Source organism: Myripristis murdjan, chromosome 11, assembly GCF_902150065.1.
Source record: "Myripristis murdjan chromosome 11, fMyrMur1.1, whole genome shotgun sequence".
Classification (NCBI taxonomy): Eukaryota; Metazoa; Chordata; class Actinopteri; order Holocentriformes; family Holocentridae; genus Myripristis; species Myripristis murdjan.
The window spans coordinates 7,780,139-7,795,101 of NC_043990.1; the positions used below are offsets into that span (position 1 = coordinate 7,780,139).

The following is a 14,963-nucleotide window of genomic DNA, read 5'->3' on the forward strand; positions in this document are numbered from 1 at the left end:
TGTTATTTTCCTGCATAGTTGATATAAAAAATTTAAAAAAAAACTGTTGAAAAATCTACTTCAGTGAAATGAAATGTAGCTCCTAAAAGTTAATGAGTTACTTTTCAGAAAAAGAGAATTTGATTTCATGTGATTTTTTGTTTTTAACTCCTTCTTTTTTTTATTAGGCTATAAAATAAACTTCTCTTTCTTGCTCACTGTGTATGTCAATTTACAGTTTGTCCAGTTTCTGTTGCTTATAGACATTTTTTTTCCTCTGCAAAGGATGTGATTTAAAATTTAGAAAACTGCAATATTTAATTTAAAAAAAGTTTTTATGTTGAATGAATAAAGATGTAAATTAATAATAAAAATACTAAAAGTACGACAAAAGATCAACTAATTAAAATGAATTAGTTACATCCAACTTTAATAATATTTTTTATTCATACTGATCATTATTCTTTATGTATTTCAGGTTTATTTGATGTGGACGGATACAGTGTGAGAGGCGTTCATCAGTGTGAGTGTCGTGGTGTTTATAGCAGATTTACAGCGCCTGTCCCCTGAAGCGCTTCTGGGAAAGTCAAACATTTACAGATTAAAACAGTGAGCGACTAAAAAAGAAATCAGGAGGTGAACGGAGTACAACAAGATACAAAAAACACACATTTAGTGTAAACAGAAAACTGTAACACGACAGCTGAGCACAAAAAGAAAAGAAAAGAAAGAAAAAGCTAAAGATGAGAACAAGTTTGAGCAGATCAGCGTCATATCAGTCAGTGTGAGCGCAGAGGGAAGGCGTTTGGCTTCAGCTGCAACATGAACACAGCGCCCTCACATGGCGCTCACTGGTACTGTTAAAAACTCAGGCTCTGTGCTGGTATTGTGTTCTCTCTCTCTCACACACACACACACACACACACACACACACACACAGAGTCTGGAAACGTAAACTATTACAGTCACACGAATCGAAAGCATAATAATCTACAGGTACAAATTAAAGAATATAGAGGCTATAGCAAATGTTATTTATTTATTTATTTATTTATTTATATAGTATTGTATTTTCTCTTAGTTTTCGTTATCTGCTGCCGTTATGTCTTGTATGTTTTGTTCTTTTATATAGAGCCTAAAATTCACACAATTCAACAACTATCTGGAATATTGAAATGTTTTAAATCTAATCTACTTTAATCTATTTTTAATCTACCCAGTTCAGCCGACACAGGTCTTATCAAAGTCAGATGTTAAGATCTACTAAGGCAACTTAATGCCACATCCGGCTACGCAGAAAAGAAAACAGCTTCGTGATAAAAGGAGAGATTTTATATGTGATCTTACCCGGAGATGCAACATGAGAGAAGAGGAGCAACAAAATAAATTCCTTCATCTTGATTTGATAAAGAAATAAATCCCCCAATAATCAATAAGTCTGAACGGTGAAATCTTCCTCTCAGGCCCGATGGCCGTTTGAGTCTCGACCAGAGGACGCAGTCTGTCTAATGAGCCTCAAGAACCCGACTCGCCAATAGAAAATCAGAAAAGGCTGTGGCGTCATTGGTTACCAGGTTGATTTGAAGAATTCAGGTTGTTAAGTGAAAGCAAAACTTAACTCTGGTAGAAAGAGAGACTGAAGCTCTAATATTTGAGTGACGCAGAGCCGCTTACAAAGAGAAAAACAGCACAACAATCATTTAGTTCTTCATTCACCCCCACCCCCCACCCCCTTATTTGTTCTATTGGAATTCACCTTATTTTATTTTACTTTATTTTATTTACTGCTTCTCTGTCCAGTGTTTTAGTCTGTCTTATTTATTTATATATCTGCTGATCTTACCTGGTGATGCAACATGACAGAAGAGGAGCAACAACACGAACTTCTTCATCTTGCTCTGTTTAAGAAATAAAGTTCACAATATTTGATAAATCGTCTGGTTGATCAAACTTCCCCTCCGGCCAGCGTGTGTGTCGCGCTCAGAGGAAGCAGACACAAATGGGCTGTACAAGAACTGGCCAATAGAAATTTAGAAAAGGCTGATTTTTTTTTTTTTTTTTTTTTTTTTTTTGGTTACTAGGTAGAGTTGAAAAATTGAGGTTGAGTAAAAATAAACTGATAGAAAGAGAGACTGTAGCTCTATTTGATTCACACAGAGCTACTAAAACCAGAGTGAAGACAGAAGAGGTGACTTATAATCCAAAGAATGATCATATAGAGAAATGCTAGAGTTAAAGAGAAAGTACACCTGGGAGAAATGTGGATTTTTTTTTAAGAGCACATGTTTTAAATTGTGTTATTGTAATTGTAATGACTGATTAGTTACTGGTTGTTCATTCCAGGTTTGATCCATTTCAAAGGTGAAATCTTTTGACTTCTCCTTTGGTTTAGTTGAAACTGGAAGCTGAGATCATTTATCATAAATGTGCTGATGCCACATTTCTCAGTTTGTGTTGACAGTGTTCATGAATATCCAGAGAGGCTGCTTGTATTTTCCTTCCAGCTGCTGAGTGTCAGTCGGAGCTGCAGCCTCTGTTCATGTCTCACTGAGAACAAAACAGCAAAACACAGCAGCATCAGCATCAGTCCTGCTCTGGACCGGACTGGCTTTCACTTTGAGCGCCTCACCATCAACACACTCTGCGTATCTGTTACAGCGTCAGTAAGGCCTTCAGCTCTGGACCTCAGGCTCTGATTTCAAACTATAAAAAAATATTTTTGTACTGAAGAAACCACAATTTCTGTATTTATTTACTCCCTCACTCCCTATTTCACCCTATGTAGTGCCCTTCACAGTTCATCAGAATGCACCTTGGTACCTGCCTCACTTCCTTTACCTCACTTCCTTTTCTCCCCTTTTCTCATTGATATTTTGCTGTAGTTTTGACCCTTGTTTACCTGATTACGTTCACCTGTTCACTCCTTATTTAAAGACTGCACTCCCTCCCTCCTTCATGTGGGGCATCAGATCTTATTCTGCGCCATTATATGAATATTTGAAACATATTTTTTTAAATCTAACACTAGGATGCAAATATAAACAACAAATAAGCAACTCTTAGTTTTCAGAAACAGTTTGTTAAGTCATCAAACCCATATTTTATACATAGTGCACTTGCAAAGACTGTAGATTTTACACACACACACACACACACACACACACACACACACACACACACACACACTTCAAATTGGAATGTGGTAAAACAAATCAAATCCCAAATAACAGCCACAGAATAAAGCAGTCAAATAAAGAGAGATATAGAGAACAAGGGAGAGATGAAGAAAATTTTTTGTTAGAGGAGCTTTTGTCAGTGATTAAAATGACTGATTTATTATCAGCTGTTAGTTCATTCCAGGTTTGATCTATTTCTAAAGTGAAATCTGTGACTGCTCATTTTCAGCTGAAACTGGAAGCTGAGATCATTTATCACAAGTTTCTTTCACAGAGGAAAAACACTTGTTTTCCAGTGGCTTTAGCCAAGAAACAACTCCACACTAACCAGCAGTCAAAAGTTTATTGTTACAAAAGAAACGAAAAGTGATGGGCTTCTTGTGAGCATCCGGAGTTGATGCAAGAAGAGCGGAGCTTCTGCTTTTAGGGACAGCAGCTCCTCACTGTCATGGAAACACAATATCAGCTCCATCTATCAGTCTAGTCCTGTTGGAAATGTTGTGAGGATGACTGGTGTAAACACCTCTGCTGTGTTTACATCAACCATGACCAAGTTATAATAATGAGTATTTTCCATTATTTATAGCTTTTATTTATGAATTAAGGCTCAAACTAAAAACTAATCTGGGTGTCATCTCAGAGTTCACCAGATATTCATTTATTCCACTGCTGAGCCAAATTGAGGTTTGCTGACATTTATTCACTGTATCCATATTCTCTTTAAAAAAAAAAAAATCAGAGTTGGCCTGGTGTTGCAGCTTGGTGCTGTAAAAAGCATGGCTGTGAAAAACAAAGCTGACACTGCTGTGGAAAGTACCTTCAGTAAACACATGCGCACAGCAGCTCACCACATGCATGTAAACAGTTGAAAACACAGTCATCACGCCACACCCTTCCTGTTCCCTCTGAGATCATGAAGCCGCTGCCATTTTGTGTTTTCCTCTTTTGTGTTAAGATGTCAGGCGCGTGTCGCTCCTCCTGCCCACTTGAGCTGGCACACACTGGGGCAAACTGTCATTCTTTGCATACTGGCACATTTTCTGTTCATGACAAAGACAACAGAGACTTCCTCTCAGTTCAGTCGCTGGGTTCAGACAAATTTAACATTAAATGAAATAATATTCAAAACCACTTACAGCTTTTCTGTTGCAGTCATGAGGGACTGCCTGGAGACTCTCCCTGCATGCACTGAACAAAAGACGATGCATACACATTTTAGAAAAGTACCTAACCTTTTTTTTTTTTTAAATTCAACATTTGATGTAGACTCTGATCCTTGTGTGTTGATTTAATTTGGTGTTGTGCATAATTTTATAAGAGCAGGAAGTAGCCTCTTCATATAGAAACCTGATTATCTGGCTGTTTTATCTAACGTGCAGGATCCACTGTGGTGAACTCAAACTGTGTTTCCCTGCCTCTGTGCGCGGACGTAAATCATGCAACTTTCCTCCTGCCTCTGCAAAACTGTTTAATGTGCGCAGCGCGATTGCCGGCGAATGGCCGCGTTGCGCAATCAATAATCAACCATGTTGTCTGTGTCATTGTCCGTTGTGCTGCTGCAACCGCGTATAAACAAAAGTCGGTTTATAATGAAAGTACAGCAGTCTGTGTGCGGAGATCCGGCAGACCTGGTGCTGGCCGGCACCGCGTCGGCCGGCCGGCACTGGCCGCGGCACCGCGCGGTGTGCGGCCACCCGGTCACCCGGTCTGCCGGATCTGCCAGGTGCCGCTCCGGCTGTCAGTTGGACCTTTCTGAAGAAGGAGGAAGTTACCTCCGAAACTGTCAAGGTAAATAAACATCCCATGTCTGATTAAAAGGACCAAAAAGCGTTTTTTAGTTAAAAGGAAGACATGCTGTATTTGAACTACATTGATTTATAATGATGTCGGGCCATGCCTGTTGTCGTATTTCAACGTGATGACGCGCACACCGGGGGCAATCGTGCTTGGGCGCGTTTGGGAAAAAGGTAATGTGAGTGCAGGCCGGGGGGGGGTTTGGCTTTAGCACGATACGGGCTCAAACTTGCCAATGTGAGTGGGCCCTGAGACAGATCACCAAACCACAGCAGACTTCACAGCAGTCTGACCCTCACAGCAGTGTTACAGCGCCACACGTGGACACAGAGTGTAACTGTCCCCAAACTATTTCTGGGAAATCACCTGATGACTCAGTCATTTTATGCTTTTATGCGCACACACACACACACACACACACACACACACACACACACACCCGGAAGACGACAGAGAGGGCAGAGTTTGTTGTTCATTTGTTTTTGTCAGGCCAAGGAAGTTTCTAGCAAATCTTGTTTTGTTGCATTTCTTCAGGCGTCAGTGGGAATATTTTCTGGAATGAGAAAACGAAAGACAAATCTGATTTATGTTCGTCTAAAACATCATGAAGAGAGGGAGTAAATTCTTCTTTAAATCTAGGATCTGTTCTCTGTGAAGGAAAACAGTCCATTTCATGAGTGGGTTGTAGGCACAGAATATAAGAAGCCTAGAATGCTGTGTGTTTATTTCATTAAAGAAAAAAACAAAAAACAAAAAAACAATATGGGTCAATAAAAAAGGAAATGTTCTTTATTAGAGAGGCCAGAAGCACAATAAACATTCTCTGATAAAAACCCATCATCCATCAAATACCGTCAGCAAACCAAATCTTACCAAAACCAAACCTTGCCAAAGAATAATTGCTTCTTGGCTCACCGTCTCTGTGGCCCCCACAGTTTGGCTCTCGGGGCCCCTGCTGTCCATCTCCCTCACTGCAGCACAGACTCTCATGTAATATTGTGCTGTCACTCCTATCTGACCACAAAAGGCTTTTCAGATGGATGATGAATGTGTGGACATCTTCCCCTCCTGAACTATATTCATCAGCATCACTTCCTCTCCCTGCTCTGTGTCCTGGGGTGACCTCTGCTCCTCTGAGGGCCCAGACAGGCTGGACGCCAATATGAAATATGAAAGTCTTCTTTTTCTGCAGTAAAGGACCAAGCTGCACGCAGGCCAGCCAAGTGCATATTCAGACTAATGCGGCAGTGAGAAAATCTTTTTTGTTGTTGTTGTTAAACTGTGTAGAGAAAGGAAACAAGGCCATAAAGAAGGATACTTTGTGGTGATGTGACGCGTCCAATTTTGTTCGCATTATTTCTTGTAGTCGGGCGCCATCTTCCTGTGGAAGCTAAATAGTCCACAGCGGGTTAAAGCCCTTGCATTTTTTTTTTTTTTTTTTTTTTTTTTTTTTTGGCATATGTAAACCCTGATCCTGCATATAACCATGGGCCTCCTGTGAGAATAATAATATGCTGAGAGAATAACTGCATTGTCACTTACATCTAAGCAAACATGTAATTATCGATCATCATTTTACTTTGAAATACAAATAGGAAGTCCTGATCTGTTTTTGTGGCTCTTTCGACAGACTGTACTGTTTGCAAAAGTGAAAGTAAAACGAGTGCGGGAGTTGCAGGGGAAACCCACTGATCAGTTCACTGTTTGGCTCCATGCAGTGACCGGACAGACGGATCTTCACCTTCCACAGCTGAGGGAGACACTGACAGAGAGCCATGACCAATTTCTCTACCATCTACAAACTGTCCGTGGTTGCGTTGTACTGCTTCATCCAAGGTACAGTCGTTTTTCATTTTTATGGTATGCTGAGGCGTGAAGACACCCAAAGCCCCCGCGTGTCGTTTTCTTGTAAGGATGTAACGCTAAAATTCATTTTAAAACTCTTCAAACGTAATGTTTCCTTCCCCAGATGAAGCCGACCTATTACGACCTTTTGCAAATGTTTAGGAGTCACTAATATTTCGCTGAGTATTTTCACGATTTTCCACTTAAATGTAACTTAGTTGGGGGCGGAGGTGGGAGCCACCACACAAACATAAACTTTAACTGGAATAAATAGACGCATTGTAGATTGTTTGTTTGCCGAATTGACCGTAAGGTCCTAAAGATGATGGAAGTGTCTGAAGCCGTGTCCTGCCTGTCATGTACTTTTCTCTATAAGACAGGAAACATTGAACTGCGGTATTTTTCAATGGGATTTGACTAATGGTAGGTCCGTGCAAGAAGAAAAGGCACGTGGGCTATAGACTGTGTAGTATCATCATTTCAGAGGAAAAGGGAAAAAAAATAAATCTCTTTTTTTTTTTTTTTTTTAAATGAATGAATTTTAAATTTATTTTTGTGGAGGCTGACAAGCCAATAGCTCGTATATTCCTTGTTGACAGACGGACCCTGTGGTCTATGAATGCTTTTTATCGCGGTCTCTCACGTGTTTATCTCATTAGCATCACTCACAAAGAGATTGGATTTTTGTTTTAATCGGCAGGATTATTTTCAAGCATTAGTAAGACTATTCTCACCTGTTATTAACGTGACCATTCAGTGGATGTTTAGAATTCAGTCTTGTTTGGAAGAGTGGGGATCTGCCGCCCTCTTGTGGTTGAAAATAATATCACACCCTGCAGGAAGTAAGTCTCACAGCAATAACACAGCGATAGTAAACAAGGTAAACGTTTAGAGCTTGGATAAAGGATGACTGATCTCTTTGTTGCTGTTCTGAATCAATATATTGAAAAGAAACGCGTAAAAATGGTAGATAAGTAAGGAGAAAAATTGGTAAAGACCTTGCAATTTATTATTATTTTTAAAAAAGTTCTTATATTAAAATAAGCATGCAAAGAAAATGATAATAAAATAAATGAATATCTTGTATAGTTCTTGTTTAAAATTATTAAAAAAAAAAAAAAAAAAAAAAACATTAATACACACGGTCCACCTGTAAAGTTATTTTATAATTACAAGTTTTTATATAAATAAAAAGCAAAATATATATATATATTTCATTTATTGACGGTATTATTTTCCACAGAGTGCACCAAGCTGTACAACCTATTTTCAGCCACAAGAGGGGAGCATACAACCGCCACGGTGTTTAAAAAGCGTTTTGGCGCCCTCTTGTGGCTGAAATTAGTATTACATCCAGTGATGGCGACTTGTTGGATATAACAAAACCTCTGTGGATGTAAGTTAGCAGGCACGTCACTAAAGAAGGCCACGATATTATATATATATATCAATATTTAATTTATGGAGACTGAAAGGAAGAAAAAAAAAACAACCACACAGCTTATTATATATTATATTTTATATTATAAGTTTATTTATACTGTAAAGCTATTGATGTTTTTTGTTGTTGTTTAAGCTCTTTTCTACTGTATTCATTTCACTGCCACTTGGTCATTGTGTTTTAATTCTCAGCTTTTATATTGTTAAGCACTTTGCATCTTTGTTTCAAAAAGTCCTATGTAAATGAGATTATTATTGTTAATATTTCCTCCTGTGTCTCTCTCTCTCTGTCCTGAAGTGTATGGCAGTAGCTGTCCCGTGTTGGACTGCTGGTTCGTCCAGGAGAGGAAGGGTCGAGGGGGAGGCCTAACAGGAGCCACCAGCCAGGAGAAATCTCTGCTCCGCATCAGGAGGGACGCTCACAGCCTCGGTGCAGAGGCTCAGCGGCAGCCTGCCTCAGACATCAGCCCCGACAGAGTCTACGACGTCACCGGTCAGTTCAAAATGACTGGCTCCAGCCAGTGTGTCAGTGAGAAACCCACAGTGTTTGTTTTTTTGTGTATTTGTGTGTAAGTGAGGGTGTGCGTCGCCTCTTGTGCATAGGTAATATATGCTTTTATCTGTCTTTTCTGTGGCTTGTTGTGAAGGGTATGTTTGTGTGTGCATCATTTAGTGACTCTAAAACAAGTGTTTGTAGTTTTATTTGGCCAATCAAGCATGCAAACACTAAAAGCACTAAAGCAATAAGAGATACAATCACTTCAATTTGTCCTTTTTCCAAAAACATAATTTTTTCCAATTACATATATTTTTCTTTAAAAAAAAGAAGAAGAAGAACTCCATTTTATGATTGAAAATGTTGGAAGTAAGCACTAAATATGTATTGATCTTAATCATGGTAATTGATCCTGATTAGAGATGCACAGTATTAACAAAAAAGATACATAACATTTCAGCAACAAGAAACCTAGCTGCAGTTTTTTCTTCTCACTTTGTTTATTGATTTTCTGTCCATGTGAAATCTTGAATTGGTCAGCCTGACATCCTGCATACACTTTGATGAGGAAACTGAAACACCTTTCCTTCCTAAGAAAACAAATGCCTCTCTGTATTATGATTTTAACATTTCTGTGATTGTTCTGCAGAGCTGATATTTCTCTCTCTGTCACCTCCCTCTGTAGATCAAGCCACCACTCTGAAAGAGCATTCTGCAGGTTTATTCTTCGTAAGATCCACTCATATTTCTCTTTGTGACTCCTCTCCCTTCAGACCCAGCGGCCACCCTGTGCCACCCCGCTCTCAGCGCCCCCAGAGGATCCATCCACAAGCCGCAGTGTGAGATCAACCCCTTCCTGCCGCAGCCCTCCACCCTCAAATGGGCCACCGCGCTCACAGACTCCGCCCTCAGCCCCGTGTACCTGCAGGCTGATTGGCTCTCGGTCTCCCTGCAGGGGCTCGACGGACAGCTGATCCAGTCGAGTATCATGCGTGCTCCCACAGCCACCAAAGAACCTCAAGGTAACAAGTTTTACTGAGCGAGACCAGCATGAATTGTGTTTAAATTAGGCTGAATGGAGGCAGTGTGTGGCACATGATTCGTTTCCTTTGTTTTCTTCATTGTCTGTTAAAAATAATGATCAGCTTTACCCGTCTAGCTCCCTCCCAAATGCAGGTACAAAGTGCCTCACAACAGCAAAATAAAATGCAAAATCCAGTAAAATGTCAGTAACAACAAGGACAAAACAGAAGATATTTTAAGATATACAACAAGAAAATAACAGATGATATGACATAAAAAAAGAGCAAATAGAGACAGTAAGGACAAAATAAATAAGGCACATTTAAAATAGAGTATAGTGAGAGGATATCTACAAGAAGACAATAATGTGACTTGGCTGATCTCCTGTTTATCTATATCTCTTCTCAGTGATCCTGAGTGTGTCCAGTAAAACCGTCTCGGTGAAGTCCAGACTCGGGGAGCCGGTGCTGCTGGACTGTGGGTTCTGGACCGACTCCTCTTCGCCTCTGTCGGGGTCGGGCTTCGCCGTCGAGTGGCGTTATCAGTTCAGGGGTGACGGACGATTGGTTCTGGCTTACGACGGCAAGACCGACCGCTTGGCCGAGATGCAGGAGGAAGGGGCCACGCTGGACTTCGAGGGTTTACACGAGAAAGGAAATGCATCTCTGATCCTGCAGGAAGCTAAAGTGCGTCACTCCGGAACGTACATCTGTACCGTGTTTCTGCCCTACCTTCTGGCTCAGGTCGCAATGGACCTGGAGATTGTGGGTGAGTGGAAAGGATAATGCTGAGTCCTTGTGTCTTGTGTTGATCAATTAAAGGGAAACCTGGGCATCCTCGAGTGAGAGAGTGACATACGGGGTGTTAAACACTTTGGTTGTGTTTTTGCACTGCATTTCCCAGAGATCAGTTGGACTCAGCTCAGGACTGATATTTTCTGACTTTGACGTTTCTTTTCCTCGCCTGGTCAGTCATGTTGGTTGTCACTGCTCGTGCCAACTGCACATGAACAGAGTCTGCATTGTGCTTACAGAAATGATATCACTATTCAATCAAACCATTTTAGAAAGACAGAAAAGACTTGAAATATGATTTTTCATAATCATCTGTGTATTTGGCAAATTTAAACAACATAATACAATCAGACATGTTGACATATGCCTTGAATAATTAGCTCACTCTCAGACTGTTGGAGAATGTTTTCTGTGCAGGATTATTGCAGGTGCAGAGAGATTTTGTGATGGAAGAATTTCACTCAGTTTCTATTCATGTTAGTGTTCATGCATATTCACATTGTTGCTGAGAATCTGTTCAGGAATAACATTGAAAAGCACAGATTATTCTCTTACAAAAATAACAGTATATCAGAGGGTTAAACCATACTGTCTACACATCATCATGAACATCATTAACCTTCTCTCTCTCTTTCTTTCTTTTCTCCTCCTTGTTGCTCCCCCTCCTCCCAGAGCCTCCGTCTCTCTCCATCTACCCCTCCCCTCTGCCTCTCGCTGTTCCCGGCCAGGTGGTGACCGTCCACTGTGAGGCGTCCGGCTTCGCCCCCCTCTCCCTGGAGGTGAGCTGGGAGTTCACAGGGGCTGATGGGACGTCGAGGTCCCTGGGATCAGGCAGCTTGACGGGCCACAGGCAGGCTTGGGATGGCACCTACAGCCAGAGGAGCAAGCTGGAGCTGGACACAAGCAAACTGGACCTGGGCAGAGGAGGGGAGGTCACGTGTGTGGCTTTCCATTCAGGAGGCACACAGCGAGCCAGCGTGACCCTCAATGTCATTGGTAATGTGTTCAAATTAAGATGTTGCTTTAAAGAGGGTTTAAAGGAATCTGTTACCTGTCTGAACTTCTTTTGGCCATCAGTGGGAATTACAGCATCACCCATCTCCCATCCTTCCTGCCAGATTCAACAGAAATGACTCTTGATATTTCATTAATATCACTGCTGAGTCATTTTCCTCTTTGGGTCGAGAGTGAAAGTGTTGTTAGCCTTCATAGGTAAAATGTCTTGTAACAGTGTGCTGATAGCTCCATCCTCAATCTGGTTAGAATGTTTGGAGTAATGAATGTTTGAGGTTGCATAGCCTTGGATAATAATAATTATTATTTTTGTTGTTGTTGTTTTTGTTGTTGTTGTTGTGGGCTGTAAAGTAAGACAAAATCTCAGCACCTGACCATGTAATCATGAGTCACTGGTATCGATCAGTGACCAATATTGATTTTGTCAGGCTCTCAGCTGCAGCTCTGGAGGGATGTATGAACTATATAGAGTTTTCAGAAGTCTGAATGTTGGGTGTTTCCAGACAATCACTCACCATCTGAAACTACAGTTTTTTCTTCCATGATTTCTGCACTAAGCTCCAGTTTTTGAAGCAGAGTCTAATCAGACTTGATGGTCTTTCCTTCACATGCCTTCCAGGGTTCAGCACTCCGTCCATTGAAGACTCCATGGCGATGGTTGGCGTGGCGCTGGTGTTGTATGGCCTTATCAAGCTGGTTTCTTGGACCTTCATCTCAGGTAACAAATGAATCAAACAAAATCATATGGTCAAACACAAAAACCAAGAAAATCACCATTGTTAATGACAATAATCATCATCCATTTTTCCACCTGCTTAAACCTTTTCAGGGTAACTTGAGGGCTGAATCCTATCTCAGCATTTAATACTAACAGTACTGATACAGTGTAATGGTGTGGAGCGGACAGACTCCTGCACACTGTCTAATATGCACTGATACATTTATTTATGACTTGTCTGTGCTAGACCTTGATCTGCCAAAAGCAAAACTGAACATTGCATAAACAATGCAAAGAATGCAGATATTTCCTGTAACTTTTTGCCTTTTTATTTTATTTATATAGGTTCAGATGAGGCTGCCAAGCAAGAGAAGGTAATTTTACTTTTTTATACCTCGACTTCTGGATGTTTCAATATAAATTTTCCAGCTTTATTTTATACAGTTTTATAACCTTGAAGTTGCTCCTTTGTGTCTGTTTTTTCTGCCCTGAATGATTACAATAAACTTTTCCATTTTACAGAAGGAGAAGTAAACATGAAGGAAGTGGGAGAGAGCTACTGAATCTTCAAACCTGTCCTCTTTCATTTCCAGTTTTATCACTTTATGGACAACAGCTCCCTGGGAAAAGATGGGATTTCAGCTTTCACTGACTGCCTGTGCTTTGTTGTTTTTGTTTTACAGCCTGGGCAGTGATGGATTTGTAAATTTGAATATGCTTTTGCCTTTAGAGTCACCTTTTTCAATGCTAATCCCGCCGGGAGTCTTCACTGTTCTGTTTAAATAGTAATAACAACCAGAAATAATGTTGTGTAATGTTGTGCTATAAAGTTCCATGAAGAGTTTTTTTCTGGGTTCCAACAGAGACAATGTGAAGTTTGAAAAAATGTGGGGGAAAAAACACTTTGGAAAGTTTGTGAACTGCACAGAAATGTCTGCAAAAGTGTTGCTGTTCAGTCAAGAAACACTTATTCTAATATTTGCTGTAGGCATGAACAGTGTTTTGCATTAGAGTGATGCAGCCTTTCATTTCGCTTCTCTCTAAACTTAAACCGTGACAAATGTCGACCCTTTGGCAGGTCTTCCCCGGGCGAATCTCAGTCAGTTTTTATGACACCTGAAGAAAGACATGTAAAAGCCCTGCCCCTCTCTTTTTTTCTTTTTCTTTTTCCCTCTCCCAGCACGTATCATAAAGAACAGAAGGAAGTGAATGCTATTTTGAAGTGTGTCGTGCAGAAAAAGCCATGAGGACCCTATTTTATTTAGGTTTTTATTTAATTATTTTTTTGTATCATTATTATTATTATTTTTTTTAGGGATATTGGATTTTTTGCGAATATTCTATATGCCAATATTTTGCAGCTCTTTTGGCCGGTGCCGGTGCCGATACCAATACGGATACATGCACATATTTTTTTTTTTTTACACCTAACTGCTGTAGTGGAATTAACATTTTATTATGGCTCCTCTTACTGTGAAGGCCCACTGGCAGATGCACAATGCTTCTCAAAATGTACACATTCACTGGGCAAAAATAAGAAACCCACTTCACCTTAGCTAATGTAAAACATGTCATATTTATTTTTATGTAACATTTTCCTGCAAACGAAACCGTCTGATTCATTGTGCTGAAACAGGCTCATGTGACCTGAGACAGTCCTGACAACAGCACAACCAGCACAGACGTGATCGATTTCTCATTTTGGCCTGTCATATCGGCAGAAATTTTCATTGTGGGCCGATACCAATATTTCATTTTAAAGCTGATATCTGCCGATACCAATAACGTGGCAATATTATTGTGTGTGTGTTTTTTTTTTCTTTTTTTCCCGCTGACTCCTGTTCCTCAAAGCACACATTTGCCTTACAAGATAATTATCCTATCATATCTTGTGATCTTTAAATCAACGTTATCCACACATGAAGACAGAGCAGTCCAAACTCACAGGCATTCTGTTGTTGGATGGAAAAGTTATAAACCTCACTGAATCAAAGTTCACTGAAACTGAGTTGTAAATAAGTAATTAGAGGCCTGCATGCCTCAGGGTTTTTTGTGAGTGACTGTGCAGCAGCATAGGGGTTCATTCCTACTGTAAATGTATAAAGATCTAACTGGTGGTGGAAAAGCTTGTACATCCTGGAAATGGTACACGACGAGGAGAGCGCCTATCTCCGGTGTAAACTGCAACTGGGGGGAAAAAACAACAACTTTTGAATCTGCCTGTGGTCAATAAAGTTTTCCTTTTAAATTATTTGTTGCCTTCACTCTCCTATTTGCAAATGAGTCTGGTTTAGTTTAAGCCTCCTATTATCTTTGAGGCCAGTGTGACCCCATTCAGTGTGTAACATCTCCAAATACATGATTAACTCCATTTTTTTTTTCCTAGTTTAATGTGGACAAGCAAGTAACCATGAAATTAACATGATATGCTTTCAGTGTCCAGTGCACATTTTGTACACATCAGTGAACAAAGAGGATCAGATTGCTTACAAATAACATGAAGCATTTAAACAATAAAACATACAAAGTAGTACAGAAGAGAGAAATACACACAAAAAAGAGATACGTAATGAAAAGAATTAAACTGAAAACGCAGGTGTATGATAATAAACTCTAACGTTGAAAATATTGCATACATTCATTGTCTGGATAGCTTTTTTTTTTTTTTTTTTTTTTTTGTTTCT

General features: G+C 40.0%; 4 protein-coding genes across 4 annotated transcripts in view; 1 reads left to right on the top strand and 3 right to left on the bottom strand.

The window, feature by feature from the left end:
- LOC115368090 (class I histocompatibility antigen, F10 alpha chain-like) overlaps positions 1-1,464 on the bottom strand; it is a 410,352-nt gene extending 408,888 nt beyond the window's left edge. Inside the window, exon 1 of the mRNA XM_030064077.1 lies at positions 1,327-1,464. Within this exon, the coding sequence (XP_029919937.1) occupies positions 1,327-1,375 (49 nt within the window). The 5' untranslated portion in view covers positions 1,376-1,464. The remainder of the gene's footprint in view (positions 1-1,326) is intronic.
- Positions 1-1,952, bottom strand: part of LOC115368109 (class I histocompatibility antigen, F10 alpha chain-like) — an 80,448-nt gene extending 78,496 nt beyond the window's left edge. Inside the window, exon 1 of the mRNA XM_030064103.1 lies at positions 1,823-1,952. Within this exon, the coding sequence (XP_029919963.1) occupies positions 1,823-1,871 (49 nt within the window). The 5' untranslated portion in view covers positions 1,872-1,952. The remainder of the gene's footprint in view (positions 1-1,822) is intronic.
- Positions 1-8,394, bottom strand: part of LOC115368110 (HLA class I histocompatibility antigen, Cw-15 alpha chain-like) — a 17,537-nt gene extending 9,143 nt beyond the window's left edge. Inside the window, exons 1-2 of the mRNA XM_030064104.1 lie at positions 8,382-8,394; positions 5,865-5,869 (exon numbers count right to left, since the gene is read on the bottom strand). The gene's annotated coding sequence lies outside the window, so the exon portion shown is untranslated. The remainder of the gene's footprint in view (positions 1-5,864; positions 5,870-8,381) is intronic.
- LOC115368099 (tapasin-like) lies at positions 6,614-14,528 on the top strand. Its single transcript, XM_030064091.1, has 8 exons — positions 6,614-6,785; positions 8,533-8,727; positions 9,504-9,752; positions 10,162-10,521; positions 11,220-11,543; positions 12,181-12,279; positions 12,625-12,653; positions 12,802-14,528. The coding sequence occupies exons 1-8, from the start codon at positions 6,725-6,727 to the stop codon at positions 12,811-12,813; spliced, it is 1,329 nt and encodes a 442-aa protein (XP_029919951.1). The 5' UTR covers positions 6,614-6,724; the 3' UTR covers positions 12,814-14,528.
- The last annotated feature ends 435 nt before the right edge of the window (positions 14,529-14,963 follow it).